The 12576-nt window shown below is 39.5% G+C and overlaps 1 protein-coding gene across 1 annotated transcript; it reads left to right on the forward strand.

The window, feature by feature from the left end:
- The first annotated feature begins 12 nt into the window (after positions 1 to 12).
- On the forward strand, positions 13 to 7812 carry LOC104461057 (probable phospholipid-transporting ATPase IH). The gene is made up of 3 exons (XM_010072503.1): positions 13 to 135; positions 615 to 718; positions 7676 to 7812. The coding sequence occupies exons 1-3, from the start codon at positions 22 to 24 to the stop codon at positions 7728 to 7730; spliced, it is 273 nt and encodes a 90-aa protein (XP_010070805.1). The 5' UTR covers positions 13 to 21; the 3' UTR covers positions 7731 to 7812.
- The last annotated feature ends 4764 nt before the right edge of the window (positions 7813 to 12576 follow it).

Below are 12576 nucleotides of genomic sequence, written 5' to 3' on the forward strand. Positions count from 1 at the left end.
CCCTAGGTTGGAGATATTGTAATGGTAAAAGAAGATGAAACATTTCCATGTGACTTAATATTTCTATCAAGTAGTAGAGGTGATGGCACATGTTTTGTTACAACGGCTAGTTTGGATGGTGAATCAAGTCATAAAGTAAGATGTTCTACATTTTCTTTTTAAGGCAAAATTTGCATGTAATTTTTTACACAGATCACAATATGACTTCATGCTTATATTTATGAGCAGATACACTAACTTCTGTAACTTGCATTTCTACCAGTTGACTTAATTTCTCTTAATGGATCATTATTTTATGGAAAGTTTTAAAACTCATTTATTTGTGGTTTTGTCTGTGTCCAATATAGACATGCCGATCACAGAGATAATGCGCAAACTTATTTGTACTTAAATGCTTTCATGGTGACTTGATTTGTGAGTACACTACAAAGTACTTGCACATAATGTAAGAATACGCCCAATGAGGAGCATTTAACGGTGCATCTTATTTGAACTATGAGCTTTTATGTAAAAGTTAGTAAATCTATTTCATGATGAACTGAGGTGTATTTGCAGATTAATGTCTTGCATATCCTTAATTTTTAATTTTATTTACACCTTTTTATTCATTCCAGACTTATTATGCTGTTCAAGATACAAAGGCATTTCACAATGAACAAGAAATTGATGCACTGCATGCTACCATTGAATGTGAACAACCTCAGCCTGACCTTTATAAGTAAGAAAATTATTCTTACCTGTTTCATGTAAGGTACCCTAACAACAAATTATAGGAGTATCATAATGAAAAGATACTGGCTGCATCTGCCTGGTTAGGGTGGGCCCCAGAGTGAGCTTGAAGTCAGGTTAGTCTTCCCTCCATGTGCCTTTCCTGCAGGTAGTTCATTGGTCTGCTCCAGGGTAGTGGTCTCTGAAGGGGGGTGCACAGAATCCAGTGGGGTGTGTGATAAAAGTTTTAGAACCTCTGTTTCTGTTTATTTTTTAAATCTACAAAATAAGAAAAAAATCAAGCTTTACTAATGTTTAATATATTTCTTGACACTGGCACCCTTACTCGGCCTGTATGTCAGAAATTCTCGTGTTACATGCAGCTCACGAGGAGTCCCTGGGAGAAGAAAGGGTGTTCTACAACACAGAGAGGTTGCCAGTGGCACCCTCACTTGTTCCTTTGCTCGCAGCATGTTGTGAAAAATTGTAGTTTATGTGTGCCTGGTTAAGTGCATTTACAGATTATATTATCTAGATCTAACTAAAGTAACCTGCATAAAATGTTTAAGTTGCTTAAAAAGATTCCTACAAAGAAACTGCAGATTGAAGATACTAATAATGCAAGGACAGGTGAACAACAAGAAAATGGCAAAAGCTTCTATTCCTGATATGAGCCATTCATCAGCCATGCTACACGATAAAAACAATGCAAATTTAATCAGATTTGCCAGGAAGTTAGCAAAAAAAAAAATTAAATTATCAAGACTATTTGAATTATGGATTTAGATCCGTTCTAGTTAATGATCAACCTCACCTTATGTGCTTCGAGATATTAGCTAATGGTAGTATAAAGCCATTATGATTTGAAAGACATTTAAAAACTAAGCACCCGGAACATGAAGAAAAACTTCTACAATTTTTTAGCAATGTTTAAAGTAATGCAATACTCAATATTTTTAAAAAGTACTGTACAAAATTTCACTAAACTTCATGATAAATCTTTAGAAGCCTCTTTTAGGTTTCCTTCTTCATAGTGAAAGACAAAAAAACCATACTATTGGGAAACACTTTATTGTTCTTGACACGGTAAAAATAGCTGATATAATACACAGAAAACAACATGGCAACAAACTAAAATGCACTCTTTCGTGGGCAAATACTGTTGGGAAATGCACAGAAAACATTGCTTATTTCTGAGGTGTGGAGGTATCTCTTTGATCTCAGTGATCAAGGAACTGGTCTAGAAATTTGCAAGGGAGCAGATTCTCTAGAAGACTGATGCCATGAATGACTTGATCCTTTTTTTAAATACATGGCTCACAAAGTGAATATTTGGAAGTTGAAGCTCATTCCATTATAAACAGTGGAATTTGCTGGGACAGGTGTTGATGCAGGAAAAATGAGAATGCTTATTGGTAGACAGCTTCTATCTCTGCTGTTTTTTTACTTGACACTTTACCTCTCAACAAACCACAGTGGTGAATCTCTCTTTCCAGAGGCACAGTAAGTTTACATTATGATGCTTCATAACAAACTGTACAGGGTCTTTAGATGTGGCTCTGCTGTGTTGTATGTTCTCTCAGCAGACAGGTCGCTGCTCTTCTGAGCCTGAGAGGTTCCCGTCCAGAGCAGCAGACCCACCAACTCACCACAGTTCTCTCTGCCATCCAAATTGCTAATGTCTGGCTTAATCCCTTTTGGGTTTGAAGTTACCCACTGAGACAATGGTATTGCAAATGCAGTGTACTGAGTCTGTCTGGAAGGGAGTTAATTTTCTTCACAGCAGCCCATGTAGTGTAGTGTTTTTGATTTGTGACTAAAATAGTGTTAGTAACACAACAGTATTTTAGTTGTTGCTTGTGGTGGGTTAACCTTGGCTGGATGCCAGGTGCCCACCAGGCCCCTCTATCACTCTCCCTTCAGCAAAATAAAGGGGGAGAATAAGATGAAAAACTCGTGGGTCAAGATAAAAGCAGTTTAATTAAAGCAAATCCACGGCCATGCACAGAAACAAAAGGTAAACAAGGATGTCATTCTCTACTTCCCTTCAGTAAGTGATGTCCAGCCACTTCCCGGGAAAGCAGAGCTTCAGTGTGTGCAGCAGCTGCTCCTGGAGACAAACCCAGTAACCAATGTCCCCCTCCTGCTGCCTGCTCTTGGCTGTTATGGCTGAGCTGAGGTCACATGGTATGGAACAGCCAATCCGGGTCAGCTGTCCTGGCTCCGCCCCCTCCCAAGCTGTGTGACACACCCCCTGCTGGCTGCCAGGGTCACACTCAGCGCTTGGAGGGCTGCTGGGGGGATACTGACTCCAGCTCAGACAGACCCAATACAATTTCCACCTCTTATTCCATACCATTTGCATCATGCTCAGATCCCACATAACTGAATACATCTATTGCCGACACCTACAACTTAACTACATATTTCAAGCGCCTCTATACCCAACATGCCGATTTAACTTCCATCCCCTGTCCATTAACAGACGGATATTATTCTTCTATTTTATGGGCTTCTTCTACTTCTCCAAATGTTTGCAAACAGGCCATGACTTGGTCCCATCTGCCAAGATGAGTATTCAGTACAGGAGAAGCCGCATGTTGGCTTGTTGGGCACCAGCACCAGCTTAGTTGGGGGTCACTGTTACACTCTTGTGGTTCCTGTGAAACTTGGTCTTCATTGGTTCAGATTGTTCCTGACATATCATTTTCTACAACATACAACTCACATTGCAGATTATTTTTCCCCCAAGGTTAAATATCCTTGAGGTACACACCAGGTCTCCCCGGCCTCCTACATTACCCACCAGGTACACCCAGGTCCTTGAGCAAAGACAATCCCACAAATGTGTTTGCCTTTTCCCGTGGGAGGAGCAACCCACACTGCCTTCCCCAGCCATTACCCTGTGTGCACTACGGGGACCTTATTTCCTCCCACAGTATGCAAGGGTTTTGTTTGGGCAGGACCAGGACTGTTAGCAGACCCTCTGGTGTTAACCAGCCAAGTGGCTTCTGCTAAATTTGTGTCCCACTGCCCAATGCTCTCAACATAGTTTTTAACAGTCCACTATATCTCTCAATTTTCTAGAATCCTGTGGGTAATAGGGGTTCCCAGAAGCTTGTGGGTAATAGGGGATGTGATACACCCACTCAATGCCGTGCTTCTTTGCCCAGGAGTTTATAAAGTTATTTTGAAAATGGGTCCCATTGTCTCATTCAATTCTTTCTGGAGTACCATGTCACCATAAAATTTGCCTTTCAAGGCCTCAGATGGTGTTATGGGCAGTGGCATGGTTTACAGGGTATGTCTCTAGCCAACCAGTAGTTGCTTCCACCATTGTGAGGATATAACACTTGCCCTGGCGTGTTCGTGGCAGTGGTTCAACATAGTCCATTTGCCAGGCCTCACCATACTGGAAACCCAGCCACCGTCCTCTATTCCAGGGAGATTTTACTCGTGTGGCTCACTTGATTGCGGCACGTATTTTGCATTCGTGAGTGACCTGTGTGGTGGCCTCCATAGTCAGTTCCACCCCTCGATCACGAGCCCATCTATATGTTGCATCTCTCCCTAGATGACCTGATGTTTTATGAGCTGGTCAAGCTATAAACAGCTCACCTTTACACTCCCAGTCCAGGTCCACCTTAGCTACTTTGATTTTGGCAGCCTTGTCTACCTGTTTGTTGATTTGATGTTCCCCAGTGGCATGGCTTCTAGGTGTGTGAGCATCTACGTGGCATACCTTTAGGGCTATATTTTCTACCCGGGCAGTGATGTCCTGCCACAATGCAGCAGCCCAGATGGGTTTGCCCCTGCGCTGCCAACTGTTCTTCTTCCACTGCTGGAGCCACCCCCGTAGGGCATTAGTCACCATCCAGGAGTCAGTGTAGAGGCAGAGTACTGGCCATTTTTCTCATTCAGCAATCTTTAGGGCTAATTGGATTGCTTTCAGTTCTGCAAACTGACTTGATTCACCTTCTCCCTCAGCGGCTTCAATGACTTATCGTGTGGGACTCCACACAGCAGCTTTCCATTTTCGATGGTTTCCTACCACATAACAGGATCTGTCAGTAAATAAAGCATAATGCCTTTCATCTTCTGATAACTCATTACATGGTGGTGCCTCTTGGGCACGAACCACCTCCTTGGGCAACGCTTCAAAATCTCTGCCTTCTGGCCAGTCCATGATCTCTTCCAGGATACCTGGATGGTTGAGTTTTCCTAATCGGGCTCGCTGAGTGATCAATGCTATCCACTTACTCCATGTAGTGCTGGTTGCATGATGCATAGATGGGATGCTTCCTTTGAACATCCAGTGCAACACAGGTATTTGCAGTGCTAAGAGGAGACATGCTTCTGTACCAACAACTTCTGAAGTGGCTTGAACCCCCTCGTAGGCTGTTAGTATCTCTTTTTCAGCCGGGGTGTAGTGGGCTTCTGATCCTCGATACCCCCTGGCTCCAAAACCCTAACCGTCGACCTCAGGTTTCTGGTGATGCTCTCTGCTAGAGGCTCCAGGTGAGACCATGCTCCCCAGCTGCAGTGTACAGTATGTTTTGCACAGCTGGTCCTGTCCGGACAGGCCCAAGAGCTACTGCATGAGTTATCTTCTGTTTGGTGTGCTCAAAGGCTTGTTGTTGCTCGGCATCCCACTCAAAACAGTTTTTCTTTCAAGTTACTCCATAGAGAGGGCTCACAAGATGACTATAACCTGGAATATGCATTCTCCAGAAGCCCACAAGGCCTAGGAAAGGTTGTGTTTCCTTCTTGTTAGCTGGTGGAGACATAGCTGCTATCTTGTTGGTGACATCTGTGGGCAGATGATGGCGTCCATCCTGCCACTCTGTTCCCAAGAACTGGATCTCCTGGGCAGGTCTGTTGACCTTGCTTTTCTTTATAGCAAAACCTGCTTTCAGAAGAATCTGAATTATTCTTTCTCCCTTCTCAAACACTTCCTCTACTTTGTTGCCCCACATAATGATGTCGTCAATATATTGTAGATGTTCAGGGGCATCACCCTTCTCCAGTGCAGTCTGGATCAGTCCATGACAAATAGTGAGTGGGGCTGTGCTTCCACCCCTGGTGCAGTCAATCCCAGGTGTACTGGACACCCCTTCATGTGAAAGCAAACTGTAGCCTGCACTCAGCTGCCAATGAAATTGAGAAAAATGCATTCACAGTATCAGTTGTGGCATACTACTTAGCTTCCTTTGACTCTAGTTCATATTGAAACTCCAGCCAGTCCATGACAAATAGTGAGTGGGGCTGTGCTTCCACCCCTGGTGCAGTCAATCCCAGGTGTACTGGACACCCCTTCATGTGAAAGCAAACTGTAGCCTGCACTCAGCTGCCAATGAAATTGAGAAAAATGCATTCACAGTATCAGTTGTGGCATACTACTTAGCTTCCTTTGACTCTAGTTCATATTGAAACTCCAGCATGTCTGGTACCACAGCACTCAGTGGAGGCGTCGCTTCATTCAGGCCACGATAGTCTACTGTCAGCCTCCACTCTCCATCAGACTTCTGCACTGGCCATATGGGACTATTAAAGGGTGAGTGGGTCTTGCTGATGACTCCTTGGCTCTCCAACTGAAGAATCAGTTCACGTCTCAGTTTGTGCAGTATTGCTGCCGATGCACTGTCCTGGTAGCGCTTGGTACCTGCTGTTCTTCAACTTGCAGCAATCCCACAGTGAAGAGATCTTTTGAGAGGCCAGGCTATCTACCCTATAGGTGTTTGGTCTCGGTGTTCACAGTGGCTACACCAAAAGCCCATCGGTACCCCTTTGGGTCTTTGAAGTACCCTCTCCTGAGGTAGTCCATGCCAAGTGTACAAAGGGCTTCTGGGCTGGTCACAAGTACTCGGCACTGGTGAGGCCGCACCTTGAATCCTGTGTTCAGTTTTGGGCTCCTCACCACAAGAAGGACATTGAGGTGCTGGAGCAGGTCCAGAGAAGGGCAACGAAGCTGAATACAACCCAATATGTTGCTGAAAAGTGCTTGCACAGTGTCAGGGATTTCTCTGTTCCTCACTCTGCCCCCCTAGCAAGCAGGCTTGAGATGGGCAAGAGGCTGAAAGTGGACACAGCCAGGACAGCTGACTTCAATTGACCAGAGGGATGATCTGTGCTGTATAATGTCATGCTCAGCAATAAAACTGGGGAGATAGTCTTTCTAAAGTAGTTGTTGCTTGGAGTCTGGCTGGGCATCGGTCTGCTTGTGGGAGGTGTCAAGTGGTTGCCTTTGCATCACTTGTTTGTGGTTTTTTTTTTCCCCGTCACTTATTAAACTGTCATTATCTCACTTTTGCTCTTCTGATTCTCTCCCCTATTCAGCTGGGGAGGGAATGAGCAAGAGGCTAGTGAGTGCTTATTGCTGTCCAGGGTCAACCCACCACATAGAGATAAAATGTACTTAGAGATACTCAGAGAGGAAATTGCTTGTGGGCTTTATACTTTTGTTTTGTTTTGTTTTTGACTCAGTTGTAGGTTTTATGCTTTGTAAAAGATAGTAATCACACTATTACTTCAGGTAGTTTAGAGAGTAAGAACTCTTGTCTAGAAGATTGATTCATAATTTTATAATCTTTTGTATCTTTTTATATGCAGACTTTACTGTTCTGTATATTCTTGTGTCTACATGTTTTAAATAGATCCATATGTAACTGTTCTTGTTTATTTTCTGGGTAATCACAGCATGATTAATTGGAAGCTATTTGCTCTCTGTGATAAATACTTTCTATAAAATACATCCTAAATAATCTGTTTTCAAATATACTTTTTAAAGATTTTAAAAGTGAGAGCAATTTGCTTTTTAAATATGCATGTGTGATATGTATACATCTGTATGGAAAGAGAATTACATGTGCTTGTAATATACACTTTAAAAAATTGAAATATGGGGACATATATGTAAGAATACACAAATTAGCAGTGCTGTTAAACCACTTGCGTATTTCCTTTACAGATTTGTTGGTCGAATAAACGTTTACCATGACAGGAATGAGCCTACAGCAAGGTAGGCAAAAAACAGAGTTTCTACATATTTAAACATTTTTAGAGTTGACCAAGTATCAGTAATGAGAGTTACCTTTGTTTCACCAACATTGTGCTGCCTTGTCTTACTGATAAAATATTTTTCTCTTAGAAGTTTATAGGCTGTAATTTCACATATCATAAATATTTAATATTTTAATTGGTTAGATTTTTCTTGTTTTATGTATTCAACTTCAGTTTTTATTTTACGTGTATTTAGTTTGTAAATGATATTGATAGGATTTTGACAGTACTCGTACAATACTGCCCCATTAGCTTTGAGTCTTGGTAGCGCACCTAACAGTATGAATAATATCACTTGTGTATTTCTCTGTTTTATTCTTAGAAATTGAAGAGTTTTAACATGCAAAATATCATGTTTAGTTTTACTAAGGGAGGTTGTACCTTTGTCTAAAATGCCCACACTGTTGTGTGTATCCACGAAGGCAATATCCAGGGAAATGTATTTTGTATGTGGTGCAGGAATCGGCAATCTGTTACCCTGGGTCTGGCACCTAGAAGGGTCTGCCTCCTGTGCAAATAAGTTTCATCCTGAAATGAGTGTGGTACATTCTCCCGAAGGAGCAATCTGTAGCCCAGGACATTCCTTGTCCTGCGAAAAGAGAAGAAAAATGAAGCATTACAAAAGAGGCACAAGGCTTCTTATCTTACCTACCTAGGATCTTCTGTCTACCAGCAAGGAACAGACTTGCTGTACGTGATTTTGTTCAGGTCCTTGCCACAAAGAGGCAAAGCAATAGGAGGGAAAGGCTTCTTGCTGGGGTGATATCCTGGATCCCAGCATGTGGGAAGTTATTCCATTCTGGCTAAGTGCCTCAGTGTGTCTTTAGATACATGATTTTCTATTTCAGTAAGCAAAGAGGAGGGGGAAATCCAGCTGCTGAGTGTGTCAGTGTCATAGCTCCCTCAGGAAACACCTGTCTAACTGCACTGCAAAGCAGAGCAAAAATTTCTGTCGCCACCCTGAGTGGCCATCCCTCAGCAGTTCTGGTCTGTATTCTTCCTGGGGTCCCTCAGATAAGAGGATCAGGCAGAGCATTGGCCACCTGAGTTGTTCTAATGACAGCTGCCTACTTCCAGGAAGTAGGCATCCATTCCTGAGGATCCTACTGTCTTTTCCATGTTGAGTGATGTTATCATGTAATAGTAGATTGCTACAGTCTGATATGAAAATAGTCTTATTTGCTTTTTTCACTTTAAAGATTCTTTTGACTGATCAATTTCGTTGGAAAGGGACTTGGGTGGGATAGTAAAGGAAAGTTAGCAGAAAATACCTTTTTAATCTCAACAGCAATAGATTGATCTGTGTATAACACTGTGAACAAGAAGAAAATCTATATCATTAAGGCTTGTATTTCTTGGACAGCACCATTAGAGCAATTGGTATTTTTACTATATTGGGGTATAATGTCTTTAACCCAAGTCATGCGTATAACATCACTCCATTGGTTTAAATGGAAATTGTTTCAAGTTTTACATCAGTTATGGCCCTGGGGTTTTTGGTGGTTTTGTTTTTTTGGGGGGGTTTTTTGTGTTTTTTTTTTTTTCGATGGCTACCTTTTGGTGGGGTTTCATACAACGTTAACACTTTGAGTAACATTCAAAAATACTGAACTTCTTGTTTCTTTTTTATTGCTGTATAGTCTGACAATTCTGCATGCGTTCTATCTATAAAGTAGTCATTGGTTTTGCACTCACATGATTATTATTTGTATTTCATATCATGATCCAAAATATTATTTTAAACTGCATGAAGATGCTTGCATTAATTCCTCCAGTCCTCAATAAATTATTTTACCTATTTTAATTTTTATACTTTGAAATGTATACAGTAAGTATCAAAAAATACCTGGTATGCCATTTATACTTAAAATGAAGTGGAAGAATGTATTGTCCTTAGTAAGTAATTCTAACATACAGGACCCTTTATATAAGACTAAAAAAGTTTATATAAGACTAAAAAAGATTTGAGTCAGTATTTTTAAAATTAAGCACCTTACAATTAGGGTGATGAGTCTATTTAGGTACCTACATATGTGGGTTTCAGATGCATTCGTTTAAGACTTGAATTGTGAAATTATGAGCTTAATTTTAGGCATCTATATAATTTTTTTTTTTCAGTTTTCACTTAAAAGCTTTAAATACTGCCTAGTAATTTTGTTACACAAAATAAAAATATTTGAGTAAAACCAATTTCCTATTTTGTGTGGCTTCCACTAGGGTCTGATATTTCTCTCTAAAAGTTTGTATTTAGTAATATTTATCTTTTGCAGGCCGTTAGGATCTGAAAATCTGCTTCTTAGAGGAGCCACTTTAAAGAATACAGAAAAAATCTTTGGTAAATATTTCTGTTCATTATTTAAATGGACCCTGAAGTAATAAGCAAACATCAGGCAGGGTTACAAACCTACAGATACTATTGAGCATATGATTTCTATTGAATCACTTGATTTACAGCTTTTTTATAAGGTTTATTGTTGCTATAGTTGCAGTAAAGTAACAATTAATGATATACAATGACTACAGAGATTTTTGGGATGGAAATTTTATAGTCTTCAAGGATTAGTGAAGATGACTCAACTTCTTCATGTAAATATATGGCTTTTGAACAAGCACTGTGAATTAATAATGTTGTCCTAAAGCACTTAATGAGCCTGTTGAAATAATTTAAATCTATTATGCTCTTTTGTCAAAAAAAAAAAGAACCCAAAACCCAACCAGATATAAATATGGCTGATTAAAAAAAAAACAAACCACTTAAATAGTACCAGATCAAAATTAGACTTTCTGATAGACAGTGTTGTATGTATGAATTGTCTTCCTTCTATGGAAAATGTTGAATATTTTAGCAGAAATAGGAAGCACAAGCTGAGATATGGGTTTTTTTTGGAAATTCTTCAAGAAAGCTTAGTGGGAGTAGTAGTTCTGCTGTAACAAGCCACTCTTGCTAGCAACAAAAGGGACAAGGATCCAAGCTATCCTCTATCGTATACAACTTTCATACTCCCAAGTAAGAAGATCATAGATAGCCAGGAACTACTTAGCCTAAAATAGCAAAATCTTCCAACTTTTTCTCCCAAAAGAGCATTAAAAGTATATATTAATTTAAACTTGCTCTCTTTACTTTTAATTGTAATCTAAAATAGATTAACTAATATAATTAGTTCATAGTAAGTATTTCTGTAAACTTCAGAGGATGGTTGTAATATTTCTGTTAACTTGTGTGTTGGGCAGAGATGTTCCTAATACGAGTGGTTGTTTCTAGTCTGCCTAACACATACGGTGTTTGCCATTACCCCAGCACAATGCATATCCTAAATTATTTTAGCGATGTACAGGTGTGCTGGTTTAATAAGTACTTTAAATCCAGCTTCTTCTAGCTGTTGTATTTAATCTTATGAAGTTTAGTCTCTCAATCTGTATTATCAACAGGAAATTAGTAATATAAGATTATAATTCTTTTCATGAATTATTAAATTTTCAGGAAGCAAGCAAATCGATGGCTACCTTTTGTTCTTCTTGGATGTCTCCTGTAGTTTAGCCCTGCCTGCATTTTCTTTTACAGTGTATGACTTAGATTCTAAAATTGAAGCCAAAGAAAGAATTTAAAAGTGCAAAGGGATTTATTCAAAAGCCAGCTTTGGTTTGGCTTTGATACACAGCCACATGTTAGTAATTGGGAACTGTGACTCTGGAATGGGATGTAAATCCTGTTTAAAATTTCCCTCTAAGAACCAGGATATTAAAACCATTTCTAGTTTTTGAGTATCAATCAAATCTTTGTTCTTTTTGTTCAGACTACAGGGAATTAAAGAAATGTCAGTGTAATAATATAGTGAATTGTGCTTTTATTATGTTATTGTACTGTACAATCTTTAGTAAAATAATTTGTCGTGTTTCAGGTGTTGCTATCTACACTGGCATGGAAACTAAGATGGCATTAAATTACCAGGCAAAATCACAGAAGCGATCTGCTGTAGAAAAGTAAAATTTCTAATACTTATTTTGGGGGTGGAAAACTGCATGTTGGAATGGTCATTAAAGGATGGGGGGTTTGGGGTTTTTTGTGGTTTTTATTGTTTTTTTTTCTTTTTTCTAAAAGTGCATGTTTGTTTCATTGATTTAAATTAAAAAAAGAGGTAGAGGGCCTTTAAAATTTGCTTTTTTGTGTCTGTAATTTTTTACGTATAAAATGAGTTGTATAACACCATATAAATGAGGTTCTCAGTATTGAATTATTAAATGTTGAATGTTAAAAAAAAACCCCACAACCTTAGAGTAATGCTTACCTTTTCAAGATATTATGTGTTTTGCTGTTCTTGGAAAACTTCTTTCACTGGTTAGAGTACATGTACTGACAGTTTTCCAAGATTATGTGCTTCAATATCCTAACTTTCCTTTTCATTGCAATTGCATTTGGGTCCGTATCCCACTCCAACACATATAGGCATGTATGATGGCAAAGGAAGACACTGCTATCCTCAAGGGATGAACTGACATTGTTTGCTTGCTTTTTTAAAAATAGAGAGTATTATTTTGTAGTCCTACTCTGCTATGTGAAATAATCACCTCTGAGTGAGGTGTCCATCCTTGTGAAAAACATGTTCTAATTGATTAAGGCAAGATGTACTGACAGTCCTTATTTTATGCAGTGACTGGGCAATGATGATATATCTCTTTCTGTCATTATTGGCTTTTACTTCATGCCCATCATTAGTGAAAATATAATTTTAAATGCACAATGTTCTTGCTCTTTTTTTAAAAAAAATCTGTCTAGAAAGAGTTAAACTGTTACAGTTACATAGCACAATG

The sequence above is a fragment of the Pterocles gutturalis genome, unplaced genomic scaffold, assembly GCF_000699245.1.
Source record: "Pterocles gutturalis isolate BGI_N339 unplaced genomic scaffold, ASM69924v1 scaffold10697, whole genome shotgun sequence".
NCBI lineage: Eukaryota > Metazoa > Chordata > Aves > Pterocliformes > Pteroclidae > Pterocles > Pterocles gutturalis.